The sequence below is a fragment of the Solea senegalensis genome, linkage group LG11 (genome assembly GCF_019176455.1).
Source record: "Solea senegalensis isolate Sse05_10M linkage group LG11, IFAPA_SoseM_1, whole genome shotgun sequence".
In the NCBI taxonomy this organism is placed as follows: domain Eukaryota; kingdom Metazoa; phylum Chordata; class Actinopteri; order Pleuronectiformes; family Soleidae; genus Solea; species Solea senegalensis.
In genome coordinates this window covers 19,826,150-19,849,504 of record NC_058031.1, presented here as the reverse complement: position 1 = coordinate 19,849,504, position 23,355 = coordinate 19,826,150, and the positions used below count along the sequence as shown (strand labels likewise).

The 23,355-nt window shown below is 38.4% G+C and overlaps 1 protein-coding gene across 1 annotated transcript in view; it reads left to right on the top strand.

Moving 5' to 3' along the window:
• The window catches only part of LOC122776650 (V-set and transmembrane domain-containing protein 2-like protein), a 43,225-nt gene extending 23,743 nt beyond the window's left edge, over nt 1-19,482 (top strand). Inside the window, exons 2-4 of the mRNA XM_044037281.1 lie at nt 13,235-13,404; nt 13,733-13,777; nt 16,915-19,482. Of these exons, the coding sequence (XP_043893216.1) occupies nt 13,235-13,404; nt 13,733-13,777; nt 16,915-17,385 (686 nt within the window). The 3' untranslated portion in view covers nt 17,386-19,482. The remainder of the gene's footprint in view (nt 1-13,234; nt 13,405-13,732; nt 13,778-16,914) is intronic.
• The last annotated feature ends 3,873 nt before the right edge of the window (nt 19,483-23,355 follow it).

Here is a 23,355-nt window from a genome sequence, read left to right as displayed (position 1 = left end):
AGTGTCTTTATTCAGTTACAAACCCTCATGAACACCAAGGTCCTGCTCATAAACACGGTGGCATTTTCACATGGCTGTATAAACCCCTCATATCATCCATCACTATTTTATGGCTAGTTAGCTCAGCTCCTGCTGCACTGACCGCACAAACCCTGCAGGGCATTTTCATCTCGGCCTGTAAAAAAAGTGTTACACACATCTCCCCCTTGAAAAACCCCTTTACAGAGCAACTGCTGTTACCTGTGAATACTCACACATCACACTTCCTGTGTTCCTCCGAGTGAAGCGGGAGCAGCTGAAGATTTATGGTAATAGATTACAGGTGATGGATGGCAGGTTTGAATAATGTCACTCGTACAGTCATGTTTCAGCACACAGTGGCACAGAGAAACAGGTTCACTCCTCAAAAGATGAGATATGTTTTCTGTTTTTGTATATACGTATATTTACAGGAAAATGTCCCTTGATCCTCTCAAACTTGTTATTCAAACTGCTCGGATTATCTGCGCCACTTGGAAAACCATGTTAAACCCATGACAAATAGCAGTGTGTGTGGGATTAACTGCACTTTGGCGAGGAAAGCTGGCTTCTTTTCAAGAAGGTGTGTTTTGTTTTTGTGTGTGTTTTTGTTTTTTTAAATAATAATGCTTTGAAGCGGCATCTCTCAATTCCCCCACCTCTAAACTATTTTACATTTGTTTTGCTGCTGTGGAAACACTTAGCTTCTTTCTGTGGTTTGCGTTGCTGATGAAAGTATTGTAGACTTATGAATAGGCAACAGGCTCAGTGATTTCCAGTCCTGCTGTTCTGCACTGAATTCATTTGCACTTTCCTCATTAGACGTCAAACAAACCCCAAGCATGTTCCAAAGGAGACAAAATCACCTCATGGACTGCGCCCACTCGGGCTGGTTTGTCTTTGGGCTTGCTCGATCCTACGGCTTCCAGCATCATTCTCTGTGTGACTGCTGGCAGCTGTTTACCACAGAACTGAGTAGAGAGGCTCATTATTAGAGCATGAAGCTTGTTATGAGGCCATGTGAGAGGCCTGTTAGTTGCTAATGATTGTTGAGTAGCTGCCTGGCAAGTCTAAATGGAAAATAAGAGAAGCAGAGACATGATGGATGTGCTGTTGCTCAGACACGGGTCAGGTGTGTCACCGTGTCTTACTGTGTGTCTTACCCTGCTGGGAGTTCCAGCTTCATTCAGATTCTTCACATACAGGCACTGTGTGAGAAGTTAATTGTTTTTAAACGTTGATCAGATTGTTGCATTTTATTATTCTATTCATTTATTTTATCTTTTGCCTTAACAGCAGCAAAGCTCAGAGTCACCCTGGCTTCAATGAAGGTTCTGCTTTTCATTTTGTCTGATTAAAATAAAAAGGTTAAATGAATGTTGAATAACAAACGTAGATAATGAACACAGTTCTAAAAACATTTTAAAAATATAGAGTTCCACTGTCAAATAGTCACCATGGTCGCTCATGTACACTACTTTAATGAAGAACAAGTTAATTTAACAATTTAAAAAGTGTCCAATTAACCACACTGCATGTTTTTGGATAGTGGGAGGAAACAGGAAGCCCTGGAGAAAATCCACACACACACATGGGAGAACATCCAAACTCCATGCAGAAAGGCTCTTGACTTTTTCCGTCTGGGTCACAAACCCGTGTCTTTTTGCTGCAAATGTGTGGTGAAGCTTTAATTTACTCTTATTGTATAACATTTTTTGTTGATACCTTTAAATCCACTTAATTGACCATATGAATTAGTTTTAGTTCTATTTAATTGATGCCGATCTTTAGTACTTCATTAATACTGATGCTGTAGCTGACTATCATCAACACGTTCACTCTCTAAATGTCAGCTCCTCCACTGTCTCCACCATCACGGTCCATCTTCACCTCACGCGCTCGTCGTCATATTTTTCCGTGCAGCTCTTTTTTTTTCTCTCATATGCGTATTTTTCCCTCTACTTTTGCAGGATGATTTATGATAATGCAGTAAGACACGTAGCCACTCATGCTCTGTGCTGTTTAAACAAATGTTTGCATGCAAGAACGATGTTTCTACACTAGCATCAGTGAAGGTTAATGTGATTTTGTGTCCTGTTTCAATGGGAGCACAGTGTCTTTGCCGACAGTTAGAGGTCACACATTTCAACAGAAATTAAAAACGAGATGAGACGGCCTTTGTTGTCATTCTACAGAAACCCATACAACAAAATTAGGGGGTGCTAAGGTTGAAGGTGCCTCAAAACAAAATATATGCACCTGTGTGCCAAACCAATCCACAATGGTAATACAATAAATGTAAAGAAAAACATATATGTTAAGGGAAATCTGACAAACAAAGGGATAAATAAGGCATCTTTTTTTTTTCTCTGTGCATTTATTTACTTTACAGCGTGGTACCAAACAACCATTTCCATTTATCCAAATGCTAGATTTTTCAGTATGACAGAATTGAACTTCAGGATGTTCCGTTTTTACCCATGATTCATGACTCATTGGTTCAAATTAAGAAAGGAGACATTTTCACAGCACCTCACAGGCTGCATGTGTTTGCTCTCTATGTATAGCACAGAGGACAGAAATAGCCCCGGCTCCAGCCCTGAATGTCTTATTGTTACCAGGCCAGAGCTTTGAGAGAGCCAACTGATGTGGTTCTACAGAACAAAACTGCTGAATGTGAAGCCTTTATTATTGTTTTAGCCTTTTCAATGCATATGATCTGTTTTCTGTGCCCCTCTATGATGGTAAACATTTAAGGATTCTGTCATTTGAGTTACATTTGACTTACATTTTCTCCTTTTTCTTATCTAATCTTACGGACCAAACAACTCATTAATCAAACAAGAAAACAATTGACAGATTAATTAATCATTAAATATGTGTTGGCTGCAGTCCTTCCAAAAGCCAAGGTAGAAAATAAGCAGCACACATCTAAGACGTTCATGTCTGAGTTACAGATCTACGAGGTCTCGATATGCTCCATGTTTAATTAAAAACACTCCAGCTGTTTGACAACAACAACAAAGAGTAGCTGAAAGAAGTCTGCTGCTGGACAGGATTGGAAAAAGTTTGGTAATTGGTACAATTTGCTTTGGAGCCTAATTGAGATTATTTAAGTCCACAGGAAGTTGCACATGTGATTCCGTACACCTCCATTCATTCTAAATGAGGCTCGACAACAACAGTCGACGCAAATAGCAGAGTTGTTAAGTTCAAGGGGTGTGTCCAGTATTGAATGAACCAACGAATGGCAAAGCCAAGCATCTTAGGACTCAAACACCCACTCACATTCTTCCTCTCTCTCTTTCTCACACACACACACACACACACCCTCATATTGACTTTTACTTGTGCCCTCAGTCACTTCACACTGATCGACTTCGATTCCGCGGGCTGGATAGGAAACTGGACCTTGAGGTGTTTGGCACCATACCTTCCGTTGAATCTTGATTTTTGTTTCAGTACATCTCAGTTTCCTGTCTGCTGAGTAGTATTATTATTTATTGCCATGATTGATAACTTCCTCCTTACATTCCCAGTCTTCTGATACTATGAACACTGTACATAAAGCTGATACAGGCCTAAATTACATGTTGCTCAGATGAATTCAAACTCTGGTAGTAAATACTATGTGGCCATAGTCTATTTTTTTTTTTTTAGCAGTCTCTGGAATTAAAGGAGTCTCTTCCTTTACCTGAGATCTCATTTAGGCACAAGGTGAATCAAGTGATGCCTGAATCACTTTCATCGCAAAATGCTTTGTGCTGCAGATGTGTCGTTATTATTCTCAGCTCTCTGTTCCCGTCTGTGTTTTTGTGAGGAGGAAATGGTTGAGTGATGATGTGGTAATAATTTGTTGTGTGGGGGGGTGTCACCTTGTATTGCGTTGAATTACACACTTGTCCTTGGTGTTGTGGCTGAACCCTTTGGCTCAGAAACCCATGTTTTCCTTTTAACCTTATTCTTTTGATTAAAAGGGGAAACAAACCCCCTCTGACCTACACTGTGGGGAGTTGGACCCGCAGCTGGGATTTGGGCCAGAACAGCAGGAAACTGAACTTAAGTGACTGAGCTGGCAAGGCCAAGGGTGGTGAAGGTCCACACATGCACACACTTGCATGCAGGTGTCCTTGTGAGTGGATACATGGACACATAACCATGCAGAATAGAATGAATATGAACATGCATTTGCTAATTCCAATGCCAGAACAGCACATGTCATATTGTGTGACATTAGAATATAGTGGTGGGAATCACAGGGTACCTCACGATACCATATGATCCACAATTCATGGTCCACGATACCAATAACATCACGATACAACAGTTCTGTGATAAACAATATATTGCAAGACAACATTATCTGTCTGACTGAAGAAAAGAAAACGTTCATGAAAAGTTAAAAGTGCAGGATTTCTCTGTTTATTCACAACATGGAGAACAAAGCATCGTGCATCTCTGAACATAACTTTCTCCACCGTTATCCAGCTGTAAACTTGTTATTTAGGGCCCGAGCCGCCAATGGCAGGTGTCGAAATGACTTTGCATGGAGGTCAGGTCTAGCAGAAATGCGATATTTGCATAGTTCCCGGACCCGTGCGTTGCTCAAGGGCTTTGTAGTGCCCCTCTAAGTTGAAAACCAACATAATATACGTGCCAATGGCCATATGGCCAAGGCAACCCTTGGCATTTTGGTGAAATTCGACCATTCAACCTCGAAACAGGAAGTGCCCTATAACACTGAACCATTGCCTCCAAACTTTATACATGACACAAGATACTGACCCCAAACACGTCTACGGACACAAACTTGACCCAACAGGAAGTTGGCTTTTTAAATTTAGCTGCCATTTCGCCACAAACAGGAAGTTCCCTGTAACTTCGCCATAGATTGACCGGTTGCCTTGAAACGTCATACAGGGCACAGCACACTGACCTTCAACATGTATATGTCATTTTAGCGATATTTTGACTCACCCCTATTAGACTACATAAATATTACTATTATTATTGTTATTGTTATTGTTATTAATAACGAAGATTCTTGACAGGAAAACACTTCTACTTTTCAGTTTAGAAGTTAATTTTCCCTTCAAAAATATGCTCATTTTTAATACTTGAGCTAAAATGTCTGGGTTCTTTAGCTGCATTTGTAACTGTGATTTATTGCAGGCACTGCAAACTTAGATTTCAGATCAGAGGGGGGAAAAAAATCTCAGTAAATGTAATAAAGTAATCCAAATGCAAAGCCAGTATTACTGGAAACTCCAGAGCACACAAAGTTCCCCTCTGCTAATCTTCGATAAGACTGCTCATGATCCAGTGGGTATTCCTTCATATTTACTTCTAACATGGATTTATGAAACTATTTTAAATCAAATAAGGAAAATGCAATGGCATGTAGGAAGCAGGAGTGCTTAGAGAAATATCTTGTTGGTAGGCGGCGACAGATTTTATTGTGATTTTATCTGTCTGACCTCTGAAAGGTCAAGACTATGGTGAAGTAAATTCACTTATGTGATATAGGACAGTTGTACTTGGAGGCCTAATGTTTTTTCTTTGTTCCTACCAATAGTTCAGGAATGCCATAACTAATTCAAGTATGACAACAAATACATGATAATGCCTTTAATCGAATTCCTTTTAAGTAGTCTCTATGTATATTATGAGTTGGCATTGGCAGCAGCAGCTCACAACAAATTCTAGTTTCTTGCTTTCGTGCAGCATCCTTATATTCAGTCCTTGTCAATCATATAGCGGGGTCGGACAGTTAATCATTTTAAAATCGAAATCACAATTTGAAGCGATGCAATTAGCAAAATCTGCAATTAAGGATTATGCAGCATATCTGAGCCATGGTTTATACTTAATGTTCTGGTAGATCAAGCACTGGTAATTCATATCTTTAAGTTGTCATCCTTACCTTAGAATATTGAATAGTTAATCTTTTGATGATGTCTCGTGTGGTTATTTGTCATTTTGTTTGATGAAGCTTGACTTGAAAACATTATCATAAATCATGATATCTGAAAAACAGATATGCATGCGTCATGCTTTGCATCTTTAATGCATTTAATTTAATTTTAATTATAAATATTGTAAATAATTTGTTTTCTAACTAACAATCATCAATGATATAAATGTTGTATTAGTTTGGAAACATGTTACTAGCAGATGTCCTGTCAATTATAGGCTTATAGTTTACCGTAGGTGCCGTGAAAATCCACACATCACAGAATATCTGTGCACAAGTCAGTACACTTCTTCCCTGTAAAAGTGCTGACCCTCTTCAAGTTGGCAGAGGAAGGCGGCTCCAGCTCTGCAATCAGTAACGATGTAGACATGAGCCCCAGGTGCATGGATGTGTAGGAGTTGCTTTCCCTTTTCTGCCCTGTGATGTCTTTCAAAGCACATAACTGTCACCTGAAGACAGTAGTGCCGTTATAATAGAAAAAAAACTATGCATGCATCTAGTTTTTATACCATCTATGTGTTCTATATGACCCATTAAAAATAATATTTTCTAAAATGCCTCTGGATGAGGAAGAGTCAGCACTTTGCAACATTGCAGTGACATCACATGGTTGATTTGCGTCACATGAACATCGCTTTTTAATTGAATTTCTAAAGAAACGTTTAAACTCGTATTTTAATTCACATTCACTGACTGAACTGCAGTACGGCTGTAACTAACAATTATTTCCTCAATGAACTGATTAATCGTTTGGTCGATATAATGTCAGAGAATGTTGAAAAAGTATTTTCCAAACCTTGAAATAATGAAGTTCTGAAATGTTTTGTTTTGTCCACAAACCAAATGCATTCAGTTTTTGTTATATGGAGCAAAGACACCAGAAAGTATTCACATTTAAGACGCTGAAATATCTGAGAACTTGTTTTAATTATTAAAAATAACAACTATTATGAATTATGAAAATATTTTTTCTTGCCTTGCCTAGTAGACTTCTGCTCGTCTCTTTGAGTTGCTGTAGAAAATTGCAGTGTAAGATGGACGCCTCTGTAAAGCACATCAAAGACACTCATATAGACACGCTAAGGCTACAGTTGTAAGATGTAATTTAATGTGATTCTATACAAACATATATGGGTAGAACATTCCATGTTTGCCAACCTGTGAGATATGTTTTTAAAAAGACACTTACTGTCTCACTGTCGGGAGCACCAACCTGCAGATGGGACTGCAAAGGAAAGGCTGGGGTGGTTTTGGCCCAGTGAAGCATAGAAACCCTTTAATAAATTAGCATTGTAATGAAAGTAAAACTCTATTTAGCAGAATTGTTTCTGAGCAACGCGGCAACGTGTGCTCTTTTTCTCTGAGTGCAACAGGGAATAAACATACATCAGCCTAATTACCAGTGTAATAGCTAGTGAGTCACACTACGCTGTTGCCTCTTCCCCAGCTGTTATGAAGCCATTTCAGGAAGCTGGAAAAGCTCTTGAGAGTATTGCATGCAGCCTGCATGCACCACCAGCCATCTTGCACACTGAACAGCATTGACATTCAGAGGCCGATGCCGCTGGCTACCCGATCATGATGGATTCAGATTGAGAGCAGAAAAGGCACGGAGAGGCTCAGTGTTGCTGAAGCCTTTTTGTATTAAAAAAAAAAATAAGCCTGACTGTTGCAGCAGTGCGTTGTGGCACTGAGAGGAGAATGCTGAGTGAGTCTGGGTAATACAAGCCCACAGGCAAAACGGATAGAAGCAAATACATGACGGGTCTCTCAATACCCTTGTTAGGCAACTGTGAAATAACATGCGAGTGGCTGCTGCAAAGTGATGTATTTTAGTTTTGTTGAGGCAAGGAGGAGCGGAGGGGGAGAGGTGAGCCGCTAAAAAGTTTCATGTGCACATTTTTAAGAAGGGATGGACTGAAATTCACAGTCCCTGCAGTGTTTGTTGTCCTCAGAGGCAATCCTTCATCTTTCATCCTCTGTGTGTTTGAGCTATTCTGAAGAAAAACAGTAAAGTAGTAGGACTTTCCTCCTATATGAACTTGCTGCCTACCATGTGGCAGATAATTAGAAAGGTGGATGATGTCATAGCATCACAATAATGATGATTTTGATTATTGTGTCATGCACAGGCGATACGGACCAGCAATCCAAAGTAAAACTGGATTTATTTAACTGGATTAAATAAAATTGTTATCAATAACAGATGAATTATCCTTCTTGATTTGTCCAGGCTTTAGACACATAGGTAGCCAATTTATGGACATTAAATGTAAACATCCATTCCATTTTGTCATCATCTGTGCACCAGAACATTTCTGGATTTTCATTTAAAGACACAGTTGTCAGTTGTTAATACTGTTCTTAACCCAGCAACTAAAGGTCTATGATGTCTTGAAAAGTTTGCTTTAACATTAATGTTTGCACTGTGATTATGCTTGATTTGAATTGATATGTTTTTGCCCTTTTTCCTGCAAATCTAGCCAGTAATTGTCTCCTGTTTGGTATTTTTGTTTTAATATATTGTAGTTTACAACTGGCTAGGTTTGCAAATGTGCGTCTTGTAATACAGTTATATTGTGAATTTGTTGTGTCTCTAATTCTCTGAACACATCAGACACAGCAGTGTTAGAGTGAATGCTTTTTCTGTCTTTGGATCATAAAATGATTACTCTTATGACATTAATGTTATTTTCTTCCCGTCTAACTTTATTTGGGAGTAAATACAATGCAGAGTGGTACCTCTGATGAAGCTGGGTTAATAAAGGAAAATATGACACATGTTTTTGTATTCTGGAAACAATGTACATATATATATATATACATATTATCATCCATAAAACCAACACAATGAGAGCGAAGAAGATGAAAAGGTCCATAGAGCTGCAGTGTCATGTGACATCACTCACTGTAAGTTCATCAGGATGATTATTACCCTGAATAATTCCATAAATCACCCCTTCACATGCTTTAATTTTCAGTTTGTATGGCATCAGTAATTATATGATACAGCAGCCAATGCTGTATACAACATGGTGGTATTTAGTATTTTCTGATGTATATAGTGCTATTGGATGGATACAGTAAATATAGTACATAAGTGTTTGGCGAAATTAAATATATGACTTGCATACACACGTCGTATATCCTATATACAGTAAATCCACATACACATATGTCCACATATTTGGATTTTTACCATAGTTAATTTATATTACAGAAGAGGTGGAAAGTGTCCCCACTTAAGGCCTTTGCATATGAACAGCGACGTGAATAAATGGCACAAAACTTTTTTTTAAATTTCAACACAGCAGCCTCACTATTCACATGAAGTGTGAAGCATTTAAACAAATAATGTGCAAGGATCAGAAAAAATAACGTGTAATACCTGAGTACAGCCAGAAGAGCTTGAACCTCACCACTTCAGGATGGACATAAGGAAGTATTTTCAGACTGTATTCAGTCCGAGCTGTGCACATTTGCTCATGTGAATATTTGTAATGTCAGTCATCTTGTGACGTTTGAATTTGAGGATAACATTCTTCCTGAAATGTTGGCAGATTTCTTAAATAGACTAAAGATGGAAGTTTAGGTATAGGCTGTAGTAAGACAAGGCCACAATGAAGCACCACCTGCTCCACTTTTATCACGGCCGTAATTAACAGATTCCATTTCTCAGTGAAATAAGCAATAACACGTGTGCCTGCGGCTTCTCCATCCACCGCTATCTGCTACCTCACACATTGTCGTCCACCTTCCTTCTTCCTCTGCCGTCCTCTCCCTCTCTGTCACCTACACTGTCTCATATTTATTCCTCCCTTTATTCTTGCGATATATATTACTCTCTCCCCCAAATGCATAGAGCCTTGCTTGCATAAACAACAACCCGCTCATTAATTCAGTCGCTGGTGATGATTTATTCTCTCACGTGCAGCACAGACGCCCAAAAGCTCTTTCTCACTTTAATTCCTCCGTCCATCTCGCCCTCCTCGCCGTGGTGAATGGTTTGACTCGTAGTGGAGTCAGACTTGACTGAGCAGCCACTGTTTGTTTTAGAGATAATGATAATGCTTCAGGTGAGCAGAACCAACAATGGCCTCAACAATGACAGTGTGTCGATTAGAGATGACTGTTGCCAAGAGATATGGCGTTAGATAGGCACTTGTTGGAAGATTCTTTGCCGCACATTAACACCAGCAGGAGAAAATGGGAGAAAATTAAAACTGTGTAACTTTTAAATATAAAGGAACCATGATTAAACCTTTATCTCCACAACTTGCTTTGTGTTTCTCAGTACAGCCCATGTTTTCATGTCACAATAATGATGTCATCACCTGTGGAGTGGGGAAAATCTAATTGCCCGCCTCTTTGGCTGAAAATGCCAAGAAGTACCCTTGAAAAATGTCCTCTCATCCACTGCAACGCTAATTCCGCACTTTTTAGACCCACTCGTAGGGGGACGGGACCTCATTCCCAGAATGTAAACAGTGTCCGCCATCTTTGCTAACAGCTACGCTAACAGGACCAAGTGTCACTGGGTTTGCACCTAACAAAGAAAAGAAGGAAGATATTTCTCAACTCAGGGGAAACTGAGGTTGGGAAGCACAAGTTTTCAAAAATACTAACCCTATTCTACAGTAGTAATACAAAGCTAAATGCTAATCGGTGAAGTATTCCTTTAAGTGTGTTTGTTTCACAGTGACACTAGCAGTGTTCTGGTGACAGAAGCTGCACACGAGAGCTTTAAAATCTCAGTTTTTAATTATTCCCCATTTTGTAGTAAAATTTGTTAATCGAGTTTCCAGTAGGTGTGGACATTATTAGAATGGAAAAGAAAACGTGTTTGTGGAAGAGACAGCCTGAGAAACAGGTTCTAATATGATCAGATTAGCTTGGTGAATTTTGTAAATTGCTTGGTGAAATGATCTCTCTCACATCATAATCGACTGCTAACGACCGCCACATGTTCTTGTTGTCTCTAAACGTGTGAAGCATTAGGCCGTGACTGTGCATGGATTTTTTTTTTGCGGCTAAGGGTGGAAAGACAGATTATTATTCCTGAAAGAAACTTCAGAGGCTCTGTCTCTGATACAGCAGTTCCCACGTAGCGGCTTTGAATATTATCTACAAGAACTGGGCTGGAGGCATTGTTGCTAGCGCTGGCTGTGTAATGTCAAATCGATACCTGGTGCGTTTTTGGGTTTCACAAATGAAAAATACAAGCGGATTTGATCAATGTACAAGAGGGATGTATGACTGGAGGCTTGTACTACTCCAGCAATACAAGACAGATCCATAGCACAGTGGTTGAAGACCAGAGGTCAATCTATGAACCCAGAGGATAATCGGCACAGCTTTGACTCGTTAACTAAATAAGTCAGACAATTATACAGGTAGAAATTTGCTTTTAAAGCGCTCAGTAGTCAACACATGTCTTATGTCAGGGTAAAAGCTGAGAGTGACTGATAAACATTACACTAATTTTGACTTAATGGAAGCAGGAAAACACATGGAGAAACAAAGTGCTTTATCTGGGACAAAGGATTCCCCAAGAGAGAAAACACACAGGAATTCCCTCATTGCTGTGGTTTTCATGAGGCGACTGAGGGAGAAAATTTGAATTGTGATATAGTTCTACTGAACTTACTTTTGGCCCAGCCTTTTACTTTATTTTCTTACAGCATTACAGTAGTTCAGTGCAGTTTTAGGCAAAGCTACAAAAACAACAATTTGATTTTCTACCTGGCCTGATTGTATTCATTGTATGTTAGCAGTAGCAGTTAACTTAAGTTAACTTAAAAAAAACAACAACTTTCTGTTGAATAATTAGGTTATGTAGCAAAGATCCCATTCAGTTTAGATAATGTCAGACTAACTGATTGATATGCAAAATGCATTTAAGATTGAAGGAGATGTTTAAAAGCTGCTTGATATTTTTCATTCCCACTGAACTCTCTTATCAAAACATTCTCATTTATTGGTTGCCAAGTTTAGAGATTCCAGCGTATTTGTGGTACTGTAGGATAACAGCATCAAAGTTATATTTAGCATCCACCGTGATCCTTTCCAAGTCTGATGGCTGTTTCGCTCTCAGTCCAGTTGTTGGCACACAAGTCACTCCAGATGTGTCCCTGTAAACACGGTGGATACTGTGGAGACATGAGATCCAGGATGCCGCGCTGACCCTCCTCCTCTAATGAGACATTGTCTCACAAAGGCAGAAACTAATGTTGTGTTTGGGGTTGTTGGCGAAATCTTAAATTCTGCTAAAAATGTATTTTAGGATTGAAGATGGAAGATAATCATTTTAAGTTGGTTAATTAATCTAATTTCCATTTAAAGAACGGTGATTAAATAGTGTGTTTTTTTTTATTTAAAACAAATTAAATTTTCAGATAAAACGCTTTGATTAATCAGACTAATGTAATTTTCCCTGTTGCCACTGAATATGGTTCACAAACTACTGTATTTGTCTCTTTAACAGACCACTGCTTGTCTGGTGGTCTCAGTTATATTGTGCACTTTGATGAGGAAGAATAAAAGTTATTCTATAAATATTTAATCCTTCTTTGTCCTCACAGTAATTCATTGTTCAAGTTAAAAATAATGAATTTGAATAGTTTTTTTCAAATTTCTCCCTAACATCTCCCTAACTTCCATGCTCACCATTTAATTTAAATGTCACATTTAATTTTCTTTCTTTTACAAGAACACTGTTGTGACATAACGTGATGACAAATGCAGCTGAGAACAAAACACCCTCTTTTTTTGAAAGATTAATGTGTTTTCATGATTAACACATTTAGTGTCAGAACAGCAGTTATGTAAACGAATGTGCAGCCATTACACACACAGTCAGCTTGTTTAATTCATCTTTGCTTGACTAAATACGGGCTTTTTCACGAGAATGATTTCACTGTTTTATGATACACTACCTGGTAATCACTAAATGTTTCCTCATCTTACTGAGCCTTAACTCATATGAACCTGAGTTCATGGGGAAATGCCTCTAACATTTAACCTGTCAGCATTGCTTTTAATATCATCTTATTTCACATGAAGGAGCTTGTACTAATACTATTTTTTCATGAGATCAAGTGGGGAATCGTCTGATGTTGCTTTGCTTTTGTAATAAAAGATTTTTGAGATTCTATAAAGGTCAACAACATTGAAATCAACTTTCAACACCCTGCTCTGACGAGCGTACCACCACTAATCTTGTCTCATTCTGTGTCTGTGCAGCCATGTTCACAGAGGTGCCTCATGATATGACCGCCCACAGAGGCCAGGATGTGGAGATGGCCTGCTCCTTCAGAGGAGCGGGGATGCCCTCGTATTCCCTGGAGATCCAATGGTGGTACATCAGGAACCATCTGGACTGGACAGACAGACAGCCATGGACAACCAACGAAGTACGTTCATCAGCAGGAAATCTGGCACAGAACTGTGTCACTTGTGAAATAAGTCATTCATCTAAACAAACGTTTAATCTATCAACCAATCTGTCTGTCTGTCCGTCTGTCTATCTAGCTATCGTTCTATCTATCGTTCTATCAATCAATCATCAAATGCTGCTAAAATATTTATAAAAACAGCTTTAAAATAGAAGTACCTGCCTGGAATTATGTGGACTTGCAGTATCTAATCTTTAACTCATATTCAACAACACAGTTTGTCCATTGTTGTTTAGATACTCATGGATGTAATAAATGAATAAAGTACTTTATTTTCTTCTCTCAGGTGGCTCCTGAGGAGGAGATGCCGAAGGATGCTACAAAGATAAGCGTGAGTTGACCACTGTCTGCTCTCATTGTCTGTGAAAAGCCTCATTACATTGTTTACATTGTTTTATTTTTGTGCATTTTTCACTTGATGAAGCTTTTAGAGCAGTGAAGGCTTCAGACCAAAGACACGGCGACAATGTTTGCTTTATTTTTAATGGGTCTGTAGAATCTCAGTGTCAGCCAAACAGCAGACAGATGGTTTCCTCACCAATGGAGGGGGCATGGTGTGCAGTGCATTATCGTCATATTCACCCCCACGTATCTTTATGACTGAAAGACCAAATCCCTGTAATTAACAGTGAGGAGAATAGGCTGAGATATCAACAGAGCTTCTGGTGCTCATAGAGATGTTTACTCAATCATTCTCACAATGACAGGGATTTGAAGTGGAGAAGACATACTTTAATGACTCCAAGTGTGGCCTTTTTTTTTACATCTTTTTAAAAGAAACTTCACATTTCTCCCAACTGCACAATTACAAAGCAAATTCTCTTGACTAACAGTAGAGTCATTTTGTATAGAATATTTAAGATAATGTGTGTAAATGGACATTTATGTATATGAAGATACAGGAAATATAAAAATATAAGCTATGGAATGATAAAGACACTTTCACTTTGTTTCCTATGTGGAACAAAACACATGAACATGCACAAAGATGAAGCCTCTCCCACCAGTCTGTCTGTAGCTGATTCCCTGTAGTGAAATCTCCAGCTGCAGTTTGGGTGACTGAGTGTGTGTGTGTGTGTGTGTGTGTGCGTGTGTGTGCGTGTGCGTTTGTGTGTGTGGGTGGAGCCAAATACTGCAGGCTGTACAGCTCATTATGAGCTCTCCCTGTATAATAGATGTTGGCCCACATCCATTAAGTGAAACAAAAACACGATAGATGCTCCCACATATGCTGACACAAACTGATGATAGAAGTAGTTTCATAAATCAGCAAAAACAGTGTGTTGAGCTTTTACATACAGTCACAAACACACATGCAGGGATTACACACGCACACTCACGACCCAGCATCCACTGGCGTCATGGGGAGGAAGGCGTGTGATGAACGAAGTTGTATTTATATCTTGGTGCGTCACATTCCCATTACTCTGTGAACTTGCAAAGCTTGGAGATGTAATCTCTTCATACTTTCAAGGCCACAAACCAAATGTGTAGAGTGGCATCTTTGTCTGAGTTGGTGTGAGAGAGGAGGCACAGCTTTGGAGTGTAACCAGACTTACACCGTAACATCTACAGCAGGCGGCTGTAGCTTTCACTCTGCATTTGTATCACGGATAATAAACATTTTAAATACAGCAAAACGTTGTTTAACCATCAATTTGTGGCAAACGCTGCCACTATATATTTAGCATCCAGCATATATATATATACAAAAAATATACGATATGGAATGATAAAGACACTTTTACTTTGTAACTAATTTACAAAAAATATTACTAGCACGTGTACAGCTCGCCTGCAACTCATAAAACTTGGAGCTAATAATTATTTTTATGATTTATTAATTTGTCAAATATTATCCTGATTAATTGGTTTACTCCTCCCTCTGATGATCGGACTCTTATGGTTATCTATAAAACAAAACAAACTAAAGCAAACTATATTCATCCTCACTTCATTGCTAACTATTTGTATATTGTATATATTTCCAGAGTGTGTACTTTATTATTGTATTATTTTATTTCATATTTTATTTCATTCCCTCTTATTGCCTACTTTACTGTTTTATTTATATCTATATCTTATGCCTTGTTTCATCTGCTGTATTTCTATTTCACTTTGCACGGAGCATCGGGAACAAAAACAATTTACCCCCAGGGATTATTAAAGTATTCTGAGGATTGTTATTTAGTTAATACATTATCTGAAAAACCATTGATCAGTGTTTGCCAAAATGACCAGTATAATTACATTTTAAGAGCTTTTTTTAATTATGAAAAAACAAACAAAAAAAAAAACCACTTAAATCAGCCATCCATCTTCTACCACATTATTCTCCCCATTAGGGATGCGGGCGGTGCTGGTACCATACACGGCTCACATAGGGCAAAAAGCCCCACCGTCCAGAAACATGTAAACTGGGATTATTTTAATTGAGCTATGTTCAGATTACAAAAATGAAGTGAACGTGGAAAATCTGATCCTCAATTCCAGTTTTCAAATCAAACCGGAGTTCAATATGTGGCCCTACATCAGATACATAATATCTGATGTGTGGACATGCGTGAGAATAAATCCATGCAACCTGTTGCCTATATACACCTAGGACATCATTGAGCTGTGGCAAAATCACACTCAACACCTATGGAAGACAATGTCATCCTCCAAGTCTCACAAGTTTCAGCATTTTTCACTATGTTAGAAAGCAATAAAGGGACATTTTATTGCATCTTGCTCATCTAGTGGCCTCAAAAATATGATGTTTACTGGTGTTGTTGTTGATGATGATTAATACAAAAAAACACTGTTACTGTTTGAGAGGGCTGTCATTTTCAGATGCAAGACACTTGTAGTTAAGGCACAAAGAAGGAATATTGCACATGAGACCATAATTAGTGCACACTGAATCTCTAAAGAAGAGTTGTAATGTTTGCAAATCCTTGAACTAATTTACTTAGTAGTAATTTTTAGCATGATTTCAATTATATTTAATAAGCTAAAATTATAGGAATACTTCACCAATTTGCATTTAGCTTTGTATTACTAGAATAGGGGTAGTTTTTTTGAAAAATGTGCTCCCCAACTTCAATTTCCCCTGAGTTGAGAAATATCTTCATTCTTTTCTTTGTTACATGCCCACCAGTGACTTGGTCCTGTTAGCATAACTGTTAGCAAAGATGGCGGACACTCTTTACATTCTACGAGTGGGTCTAAAAAGTGCGGAAGAGCGTTGAAGTTTCAAGGCTCGGACCAAGTGTCACTGGTGGGCACGCAACAAAAAAAAGAAAGAAGATATTTCTCGACTCTTTTTCTTTCTCGAAAATGAGGTTGGGAAGCACAATTTTTCAAAAATACTATCCCTATTCTAGTAATACAAAGCTAAATGCATTAAACATTAAATTCCTTTAATGTTTAAAAAAAAAATCACTATCTCACCATCATTATTATATGATATTATGTCTTTGCCAGGTTGTGAAGGTCGTTGGAAGCAACATTTCCCATAAACTCCGCCTCTCCCGAGTCAAGCCATCTGACGAGGGCACCTACGAATGCCGGGTCATTGACTTCAGCGATCATTCGGGCGTCCGCCACCACCGCGTCAGGGCCTACCTGCAGGTGGTGCAAGAGAGCGACATTACTGACAACAACCACAATGACAACTTCGAGGTCGTGGATGATACCAAGAGAGGAGTCGGGTTCGTTGACAGTGACGATGTGGATTCTCGCGGTGGCGGCAGTGGTCATGCTCATAGCCACCACCAGGGTCACGGGCACCACCAGGAGCGCGGCAAGCAGCCTTCGTCGTCGCCGGCTCACCGCGGTCACAGCAGCAGCAGCAGCAGTCAGCAGCAAAAGGCAGGCAGAGAGCTGAGGAAGAGGGACGTGGACAGTAACCACAGCCACAATGACTGCACCAATGAGCCCAGCTGTGCCCTGTAGATGCAGGCTCAGTATACCTGAGTGATAGATTACGTTAGGATTGCATAACATGATGCGTGTCACAGCATAAAAAGCTATAATTCCAACACAGTGCAGACCTGTGCACACATCCACAATCCCTAGAAATGTACAGTATAAGTTATTGAGAGCACAGGGCTGCAACCTGTGCAGGGAATCTAGCTTTTTTTCTTGCTGGGCCTGGGTTGGACTGCTCACTGTCTGTAAAGCCTGGCTTCACGATATTCAGCAAATGGGGTGCTGACATTTAGATTTAGGCAGCTCCACTATTCCTGGTCTCAGCACCAAAAACACAAGACTCTTTCCCTACTATTAACCAATGCTGTGTTCCGCTCTACTAAAGATACTGTAAATAACACAACCCTGCTTTCACACTCACACTTCCTCCACTGCCTTACTGTTACATTTGATTTACCCTTCGCTAATATTATACCTTTTGAAACTAGGTCTATTGCCAGAAAAAAAAAAATGTTCCTTTTATTCTGAGAGCACGCTAAATTAAACACGCCATTAAATATCTCCTTGAAAATTCTGTCCTTAGCTTTTTGGCTACAGCAAAAAAGCTCATTGTGAATTCAAATAGCGGACATGAATATGGTGCAACATTTGTATCTGGCCACAATCCAGCACGTTCTCCTGCGTTTTCTCTCTGGAATAAAGACACATGCTTTATTCAGTGGTGATTCATCAAATTCCCACAGCAGCAGTGCTCATCAAGGACAGATGCATCTTCTTTTCATTTCATTTGGAGTAAATACAGTGGCAGTATGGAGCATGTGGGGATTTTACCACCACGTTTGTGCACAATTCAAACAAATCACATCATAGTCTGTATTTCCCCCATAGCTCTTTTGAGTTTATGAACAGCAGTACAACAGAATTGTGATTTATTTTTTCTTTTCATTCACTCCTTGTGCTTCAGGTTCGATCCATTTATGGCTCTTCAGACCGAGAAAAATCTATTGAATATTTCCATGGGGACTGCACCTGTTTGGAAAAGCCACAAAAAGATCACATGGGTGCTGTTAAATTAAAAATCTGACTTGGTGTCCCTCTGAATCTGGACCGTAAAGGAATGGAAGAAATGAGACCTTTGGTGCAACTCGGCTCTGACCCAGTGCTCATCAATCATTAAAAAGCCTCAACAAGCCTCTAATCTGCTCTGTATATATGACTGTATTATGTAAAATAAAGTGAGTGCATGTTCAGTAAATTTTCTTAAAAACTTTTTCAACCAACCATACACAAAGACGGTGTGTTTGTTAGTTAAGGACATTTTTGTTATTTATTCGTTTGGTTCAATTAAAAAATTGTCCATTCTGTTCTGAATCTCTGTTTTCTCCTTTAGAGGTCTTGTCAGATAGATAAGTTTCTTCCACTGTAGATCTTTGTTGCTTTACTGCTCTCCAAAAGTGCTGTACAGACAAACGAATGACACATTCTCTTCATAGCTGCTCAAACAGGGGCTTTCCCTAATGTATCTTAGTACCTAATGCAGTGTTTCTGAAAATACAGTACTGTATGTGCAGGACCACAAACATCATATTTTAAGACGCCTGAACACTGGATTCATTTCATGCAGTTTTGGTTTGAGAAGCCAGTTTACTTTTTTGCCATTTTTGTAACTCAATTATATTCTCTTTGCATAGCTGCTGGTGTGAAGCTCTGGCCCAGTCTGTAAGGGTTACTAGAGGCCTGTGGAGTGGGGCATATTGGACACTCTGTCGGGATCCAACAGGATGACATGAACTTTTCACACTGTGAGAGTGAAAAGTAAGAGAAAAATAAAAAAAAAGGAACACTGAAATTGTCTCAAGGCCATGAGGGGTTTTACTTTTCTGCTGTAGTGTCCGTCAGAGGAACAGCATGTGGGCAGTGAAGGTCAGTGGTCAGTCGAATTTTTCTTTTCAAACTATATCTTTGATTTGATGTTTTGTAAAGAAGAGATCACTGTTAAAAATAGGGTTAGTGTACATTTGGGTTAAGGTTATGTAAATGTACATTTCTTCTAGAATGTTTGGTCTCACACTAAGTGTATGCCTTTATCAAATGAAATAAATTGTATAAAAAACAAAACAACCAAGGAATTCTGTCATTGATTCAAATATGTGAAAATATGAACAACACAACAAATGGAAATTGAATTAATTTACTTAATGCTTGTTTCACCAAAAAATACTAAATCACTGTTTGGGAAACTAACAAAAAACTGCAACAAATGGGACAAAGGGTTTTCTAAAAGGTGTTAGTGAGGAGACAACTCCCCACACTCATCTATTAATTCTGTAAAAATTATCCTCTTTTGGCTTCTCCTTTTAGGGGTCACGACAGCAGATCATCTGCCTCCATCTCCCTGTGTCCTCTTCTGTTACACCAACTGTCCTCATGTCCTCTATCGCAACATCCATGAACCTCGTCTTCCTCTTTTCCTCCAGCCCTGCTGCACCATCTTCAACGTCCTTTGTTAGGTGTAATCACTCTCCTCCTCTGTAATTGAACACTCTCAATCGATCAATTGATCATCTGCTGGATAGCCCCAGCAGACATAGATAAAATGGCCAAAAAGGAGAAAAAACAACTCATATTTTCATTCGAAACACAAACAGGGAGTCAATTAAAAGTGAGACACAAACCCCACCTGAGCAGGGAAACTCAAACCCGTCAGGCTGATTGGACTCAGCTGTGAGAGAACAACACAGGTGCAACCAATAACTCCCGATGAACAACGACACCTGTGACCCACATTCTGGCTCTCTGTCCATCATATAAACCCTAGTCTTTTGTACCAGGTGTCAGTTGTAATGGTGTGACTGATTAGTGCATGATTTTCTATCTATAGTTCCGTTTGTAATTTGTTCTCTGTATAGGACTGAGGATTTCGTTCAAATTAATTCTGCAAAAGACAGTAACAAATCTGTGTATGCTGAACTCTAATCCAACTAAAACTGAGCTTGGATTTAGTTGTCTACCATTCACCCATTCACACTCGCATTCATAGAGTGCACCTACATGCAGCATGTTTCCTATCACATATCAATCATACCCATTCATATGTGTGTGTATTACATCTGTCAGAATACTGTTATTATTGGCATTTGGGTTGGAATTATGAGTTTAATTCATACATGTGTATTTAATACTCAAGCTCTTGACAAACCTGGCGTGATATACATTTTTCATAGTAAGTATTTTTTTTGACATGAAAAAGTCTGACAAACATTTTACAGCCACGACATCGCATAGTGGTCTCAATGTGTGGTTTAATTTCTGGTCCACTGCTGTTGAAGTGTTTGGCCCCTGTCTTGTTTGTCCATCCATGTGCATTAAGGAGAAATGATATTAGGGCAGTTGTCTGTGTGTAATAGGTGCTGCCATAGCACCTTCACTTTGCTGCTGATGACTAATGGTACTATTGTCAGCAGTGGCAGCAGGATGAATAGCAACAGCGCTGGATGAGATAAAGAGGTGCTGTGCTGCGCTCGCACACTCGAGTTAAGTTAGGCCGGCTAAATACAAAACACGTTGCAGTCTTGTTTCCCCCCAGACTAGAAGGCTCATACATTCATTATGGAGCAATGAGGTGTGGAGGCACCGGGCTGTGAGGTGATGTGATAATGCAGGGGATTTCCTGTTTACTGCATTTACACGTCTTGAACCCTGCAGGGCTGAGTGATAACGTGTACAATGATAGATTGGTCAGTATCGCCCACAAGTAAGCACATGTGGTGTGTGGTCAGGGATGATCAAAGGTGGAGGGATCCCCCAACACAACAACAGTTCCTCCATCCTTAGCAGAGCAATACCATAAGTCTTTCTTACAGCGTAACGTTCTATGGGGCAAAACAATTTCTTACAGAGAAAATCTAGGTTGTTATGTGAGACTATAATACGTTATGTTAACACATTTATTTATATAGTTAAGTTATATATTGTAGGCGATAAATAATACCATAACTTAACAACACAAGTTTTTAAAAGTGGCTTCTCTCCCAGCAGGCCATTCCTCATCTGTGGAGCCAGAACACCTTGAACCACACAATGAACAGTACTGACCCACCTGGATGAATCCGGCACAGTACTCAAAGTAAGCATGACACCATTGTTGTGGTCCAAAAAGTCACCAAAATGTCACATGTATGTCGTTTAAAAACTGAAAAAAAGTCATAGTTTAGTATGTTGTCAAAAATTTTATAAAAAAGGTGATAGTTTAGTATGTTGTCCAAAATTTGACCAGAAAAGTGATAGTTTAGTATGTCGTCCAAAGTTTGACAAAAAAGTCATATTATAGTATGTCGTCCAAAGTTTGACAAAAAAGTCATAGTATAGTATGTCGTCCTATAGCCACAGATGTGCTCAAAAAAGTCATAGTATGTCGCTCTAAATTTGACAAAGACGTCATACTTTAGTATGTCGTCTAAAATTTGACAAAAGAAGTAATAGTATAGTATGTCGTCCAAATTTTGACAAAAAAGTCATAAGATAGTATGTCGTCAAAAGTTTGACAAAAAAGTCATTGTATAGTATGTCGTCCAAAATTTGACAAGAAAGTCATACTATAGTATGTTGTCCAAAGTTTGACAAAAAAGTCATAGTATAGCATGTTGTCCAAAATTTGACAAAAAAGTCATAGTATAGTATGTTGTCCAAAATGTAACAAAAAAGTCATTCTATAGTATGTTGTCGAAAATTTGACAAAAGTCATACTTTATTATGTCTTACAAATTATGACAAAAAAGTAATACTATAGTATGTTGTCTAAAATTTGACAAAACATCATAGTATAGTATGTCGTCCAAATTTTGATAAGAAGTCATACTATAGTATGTCGTCCAAAATGTGACAAAAAAGTAATAGTATATAATGTCGTCCAAAATTTGACAAAAATCCCTCATAGTATAGTATGTGGGTCAAAAATGTGACAAAAAGTAATAGTATATAATGTAGTCAGGGTGACAAAAAGTCATGGTTAGTATGTCCAAATTTTGACTAAAAGTCATACTATAACGCGCATGTAAGGTCCAAGGGATTTTGACAAAAAGTCATATTATATTATATGGAGTCAAAAATTTGACAAAATCATAGCATAAAAATATTGTCAAAATTTGACAAAAAAGTCATACTATAATTATCCAAACTTTGAAAAAAAGAATCATAGTATAGCATAATAGTCAAAATTTGACAAAAAGAATCATAGTTTAAATTATGTCATCCAAAATTTGAAAAAAGTCAGAGTTTAGTATGTCATCAAAATTTAGAAAAAGTCATAGTTTAGTATGTCATCCAAAACTTGACAAAAACGTCATAGTATAGTATGTTGTCCAAAATGTGACAAAAAAGTCATAGTATAGTATCAAAACTTGACAAAAGCGTCATGAGTATAGTATAATAGGTCAAAATGTGACAAAAAAGTCATAGTATATTATGTCGTCAAAATTTGACAAAAAAGTCAAAGTATAGTATGTCGTCCAAAATGAGACAAAAAAGTCATAGTATAGTATGTCGTTTAAAATAACTCAAAAAAGTCATAGTATAGTATATCGACCAAAATCACTCAAAAAAGTCATACTATAGTAAGTCGTCCAAAATTTGACAAAAAAGTCATAGTATATTATGTCGTCCAAAATTTGACAAAAAAGTCATAGTATAAAATGTGTCCAAAATTTGACAAAAAAGTCATACTATAGTATGTCATCCAAAGTTTGAAAAAATAGTCATAGTATAGCATGTCGTCCAAAATTTGACAAAAAAGTCATAGTTTCGTATGTCATCCAAAATTTGAAAAAAAGTCATAGTTTAGTATGTCATCCAAAACTTGACAAAAACGTCATAGTATAGTATGTCGTCCAAATTTTGACAAAAAACTTTGGACGACATGCTATAATATGACTCTTTTGTCAAAATTTGGATGACATGCTATACTATGACTCTTTTGTCAAAATTTGGATGACATGC